Source organism: Rhagoletis pomonella, unplaced genomic scaffold (assembly GCF_013731165.1).
Source record: "Rhagoletis pomonella isolate Grant_MI unplaced genomic scaffold, Rhpom_1.0 Rhpom_scaffold_00006, whole genome shotgun sequence".
NCBI classification, from domain to species: Eukaryota; Metazoa; Arthropoda; class Insecta; order Diptera; family Tephritidae; genus Rhagoletis; species Rhagoletis pomonella.
In genome coordinates, this window is record NW_023458560.1 from 23,969,549 (window position 1) to 23,975,312 (window position 5,764).

The following is a 5,764-nucleotide window of genomic DNA, read 5'->3' on the forward strand; positions in this document are numbered from 1 at the left end:
CATACACCTTCGGAAGCATTGCCCAGGCTATGTCCCTCCAACGTTCGTTAGTGCTTCGAAGAGGCTCAGAGTAGGGCATAGCGCAGCGGATTATAATACAGCTCGACCATGTCGTACGAATGGACAGAAACGATCCAGCTCTGAAAGTATACAGCGCAAGTCACAATGCTGGTAACAGAGAAAGAGGAGGTGTTGGAAAGACCAGGTGAAGAAAACGGACTGGCGTACTTTATTGGACTCAGCCGAAATCGCTTAGGTGGTAAAAGCGCCAATCAAGAAGAGAATAAGTATTGAACGATATTTTAATACATTTCCAACACTACTTTTCAAAGCTCAGACATTTGTACTCATTATTTATTTATATTTTGACGAGTGGTTCCATTTAACGTAACGTCTTGCCATTCAATTGGAAACTAATTCGACTAGTATAAATCCATAAATTACCATTAGAATGGGAAATTCGCAACCTCGTAAGAATTCGGTTTTAAAAGTAAGACATTTATTGTTCAAACATATTTCGTTTCTTATTACTCACAAGTTAGTACTGTATATTTTCTAGTAGAACGCTTATTGCATGCTTGAAAATGCGGAGCCTGTCTATGAAAATCACGAGCTGGGTGTACTCACAGAAGTTATTTGCTTTGTCATAACAGGAATTATAACATTAACCTGCGAACGGTAGGCATTCGATAGCGGGTATTTATCACGCAAAACTTACAATATTTTCTATGCGATTCCGCAGCTTTTTCATCGATTTCTTAGTGGATAACAAGGCTGGCGATATAGCGCTTCATCTCAATGCTCGTCTCCCGCATAATTATATCATTCGAAATAGCCGAGTGAACAAACGATGGCGCGTAGAGCAGAATGCTTCATCATTACAATTATTGTTGAAGCGTGGCAAAAGAATCGTTATGCAAATACTTTTAACCGATGATGCTTTTCTAATATCTGTGAATGGCTACCATTATGCTGCGTACGTGCATCAGATACCGTATAAGTGGATTACTTCTATGTCAGTAAAGGGTGAACTAATTGGAGTGGAGAGTCAGTCTTGCACTTAGAGCTATTAAATGGAAAGAGGAAATATCTACACCCTATATCGCTAGAATACCTAGGAATACCATGAAACCAGGACGTTTCCTTAAGATCGAAGGACGTGTGAAATTATTGCCAATATCGTTTGATATTAACTTACAAAGGAATGTTTATCATTGGCCACCGCCAGTGGTGGCATTTCATCTGGGCCCACGCTTTTCGAATAAATCAGAAAACATATCAAGGGCTACAATTGTTCGATGCGCATGGTACGATGGCGCCTGGTCGCCTGAGGAACGTTCATATATTGATACAGACTTTCTGCCGGGGAAAGCTTTCCGTTTGGCTATAGCTTGCGAGGAAGATGCGTACGAGGTGTACCTGAATGGAATGGTCTTTAAACCCTATTGATTCTCTGCCGAATCCTACCAGACCCTCCAATGACGTTTTCCTATGCTTTATAGGCTCTCGAACTCACACTTTCTTATTGGTGTTTCCGGAGTGCAATGGGGTATAGTCGTTGTGCTGGGTTTGCAGTTACAGTTGCAGGGCTATACCCAAATCCGACTCTTGCGTCCTCGTTCGCACACTCAGGGTAACGTGAGCAACCCGTGTGCGAGATGTGGTAACCAATCCTTCGGTGGGGCCATTCCGACTTATTCGGTTTAAAGGCTCGCTGAAGTCTGCAGCATCTATTCACCTGTAGGTCTGGCTGCAAGCGGGTGTCTGTCTTGGAGCAAGCAGTTTCGCTATTCGGCTGTGAAACCACCCCAGTCCAGCAATGGGTTGTGCGCTGGGTTTGGGACCCACCGCGTAAGAAATTCATCAAAGATTCGGAGAGAGAGATGATGACCCCGTAAAAAGTTCGAAGGACTAAGATTTGAGGGCGTACACCTGGAATGTCCGGACCCTTAATGGTGAAGGTGCCTCTGGCCGGCTGGTTGATATCCTCGTAAGAACAGAAGCTGACACCACCGCAATCTAAGAAATGCGTTAAACGGAGTAAGGCAAGAAATGATTGGGGACTTGCGATGTCTACTACAGCTGCCACGTAAACGAGAGGAAATTCAGTGTTGGATTTGTGGTGGGAGAGAGACTCCGTCGCCGAGTACTTTCAATCACCCTGGTGGACGAATGTCTCGTCGCAATCCTTATCAAAGCATGATTTGCGCCCACGCCCCGACGAAAGAGAAGGACGAGGTGTCCAAGGATAGCTTATATGAGTGCTTGGAGCGCACATACGAACGCTGCCCGCGCCATGATATCAAAATCGTGCTTGGTGACTTCAATGCCAGGGTGAGCAAGGAATGGATCTATGGAACAACTGTCGGAAAAATCAGCATCCACGACAACGGACTGAGGCTGATCGGTTTCTCCGGGGCCCAAAGCATCGTAGTATGCTGTACTAGGTTCAAGCATGAAAATATCCGTCAAGCTACAATGCTGTCTACAGATCGAAAAACGAGACACGCTTCCAGTATTTTAGACATACGTACACTCCGAAGCCTCGGACCACTATCTTGTTTCAGCCAAGATACGCACCCGCCTCTGTGCAGCAAAAAATGCGCGCCCAAATATGCAAGGAAAGCTTAACATCGAAAAGCTGCAATCGCAAAAGAGAGCCAATGCATTCGCTAGTCGACTCTCACAGCTGCTCTCAGAGAGCACTCTTCAACAAATCGAATTATGCGAGCAGTGGAACCACATTTCCCGCCCATTAAGTAACACCGCCGAAGAAGTAGTCGGATTTCAGCGCGCCCGAAATAACAACTGGTACGTTGAGGATTGTCAAGAAGCTGCAGAGAAAAAACATGCCGCCTATAGGGCCACGCTGCGATCGGGCGGAACGCGAGCGAGAGAGAGACCGAAATACGTGAGTGCGAAGAGCTTGAAATGCCGACCGACTGGAAAAACGCCCGAAAATGTTTTCAGAGAATTAGGCGACTTGCGAAAGGTTTCAAGACCAGGTCGAACTCTTGTATAACAACAATTCCGACGTAGTTACTTACATATGTCTAGAACATACTTAAATTATGGAGGAAAACCCTACTGCATGATAGCAGCACGGAAGGTTGTGGAGAAGAAGAACCCGGGCCCCCAGTCAATGATGACGGAGTCGATGATCCACCACCTGACTATGAAGAGGTACGACGCACTTGAACAACAACAAACCTGCTGGAGCTGACAGCCTGCATAGGTTACATAGGTTTTAATCTTTTATAGTCTACTTTTTAAACCAGTCAATAGTTTTAAGCAATTTTTAATATATTCTGGTATAAATTTTAGTCCAAAAAGTTCGTGGTTTAAAAATCAAACCAAAATGTTTTAACTCTAGTTTCTAGGTTTCATATTTATATAGAAAATTCGGTTTAAAATGGAAACCGAAATAGAAAATGTTTGCACACAGCGAAATGTGGTGTTGATTCAAACTCAACATATGAAAGCACATTTACATGCGTGGCTGTAGCTGAGTGTGCAAATATGCTTGATACAATTGGTTGCTACCAAGGCTGTCCGGGTTCAATCCCCATCTGACGGACGCATGAAATTTAAGATTTTTTATTTTTTATTCTTAATTATGAAAATGTTTGAACTGTTTAAATTCTAAACCCAACATATGTGCTCTCTTTTTTTAAACTTGGAAGCAGGGTACGAAAATAAACTGTACAAAACAATTCCCATTTGCTCATCGATCATCATATCATTTGTGGTTTTGTACAGTTTTGTAAATAGTCAGAAACAAATTGTAAGATTCACTGTCATTTTCCCCAACGAGAAACGTTTGCTTTTCGTTTGTGACAATTGTACCATAGGGTACGTTTTATATGTATGCAAACGTTTCAATTACGTGAAAAATAATTTTTTCTGTATATTTTCATATCCAATTCAATTAAAAAACATTTTTATTTTTTTTATTCATTGCAGCCATTCGTTTTGTATTTGTTTATTGCATATATGTGCATACATAAATATATTTTCCCTGCACGATTCATTTCGTTTGTTGTTTCGTCTGTAACTACTAAACTACTGTAGTGTACTATCGCCAAAGTGAACTCAGCCGTTTTGTTTCGTATTGTACCGAACTGTTAAAGTAATAAACGAAACGAAATAGTAACGTACAATATAGTTTATTTTCGTACACTGCTTGGAAGGTTTGTATTTGAAACTGAATTTAGTTTGGTCATATATGTAGTCCAAAAAGTTTAAAATTAAAACCGAAATTTTTAACCGTGTACATACATATCGTCACTAGACACGAATAAAGGCGCGAGCTCAAAAGTTGACTGCGAAAAAAGACGCATAAAAAAACTTCAGCGTCAAAGACTCTTAACATACTTTGCCGAAGATTTTCATAAGCATCTTTTTTCGCAAAATTTTTTTACGCGCCTTTTTTCGCCGTCAAAACACTAGCGCGCCTTTATTCGTGTGTAGTGACGATATGTATATAAATAATTTAATTTCTTATTTAATTTTTTCAGATATTCTCTCCACCGTTTCGCGTTTTCATAATCTTTTTTTGACATCTGAATCAGGGATGTTGCGAACGTGGAATTTTAGACATCCGCGGATGCGAATGCGGATGCAAATATCTAACAGCCAACATCCGCGGATGCGGATGCGAATGCGGATGTCAAGTATTTTTAAGAAACAATTAGAATCCAGCATAATGGCGAGATCGTTGTTTAAACAGCGCGTACAAGCCAAACCAGATGTGTAAGGTTTTTCTAAAGCTTTTTAAAAGGAATTCTTCATTCTCATTCCTTTGGCTGTTTCAGAATTTGGGGAATCTGTAACTTCATCAGCGTTTTTCGATTCTAGTTTTTCTAATTCATTTTTAATACTTTCTTCTGCGATTGGTTTGAACAATTTGTGCTTATAGCGAGCTAAATAGGTGGATATGGAAAATAAATGATTATTTTCCAGGAATGAAAGTTTTTAACAAAATTCTGTTTTCAAAATCGTGGCTGTCAGCCGAATCGAATCAGAATATTGTTATTTTTTAAAAACGCACCCGGGTTTTTTATAAGCATTTGAATTTTAGATAGTTACGTAATTATTATCTTATTAACGGTCAGACCTATAGTTTTTTAATTACTTGAGCATCGGTTTTCTTTATAGCCAGACGTTGATCATTTCTGCTGGAAATCCCAATTGAAGGAGCTTACTCTTTGACTTTAAATAGCAAAGAAGGGACAGTTTTACCACAGAAGTTTTTAGACAAGGATCCAATGTATATAACGAAAAAAATATTGCCCGAGAAGAAAACAAAATTACTGTTCTTTAAATATTTGCTAAAAATAAATTCCCCAAAGAGCCCCATTTAAATTATTGAAACGAATACATGTGTCATCAAAAGCAAATCCCGAAAATTTGGTTAAGAATTACAGTGCACACTTTCTTCTTTTGCGTATAGTGGGTTTTTTAAGATTGGTCCAAAAAATCATAATAAAGAAAGAAACCAATGCAGGCATTTAAAGAAGAGAAAACAAAAAAATATTGTCAAAAAGACTATGTTCTCTTTGACGTACGTCAAAGGTCAAGTAGAAGTTGGAACTTGTATGACTGCCCATTGATATCTCGGTTATATAGCTTAAGAAATAATATGTTTAAAGACATTTTTATCAAAGTTGATAAATATGACATTTGACCAGTTCTGTTAGACAAATACTCCCACGACCACAGGCAAAAATATTGGCTACAATTTGTCATTTTGTTTACCATATAC

General features: G+C 39.8%; 1 protein-coding gene across 1 annotated transcript; it reads left to right on the plus strand.

Moving 5' to 3' along the window:
- Positions 1-451: 451 nt before the first annotated feature.
- Positions 452-1,449, plus strand: LOC118741836 (galectin-4-like). The gene is given in 4 exon segments (XM_036473809.1): positions 452-490; positions 563-678; positions 743-1,033; positions 1,035-1,449. Coding segments are annotated over 4 exon segments (861 nt in total).
- Positions 1,450-5,764: the final 4,315 nt, after the last annotated feature.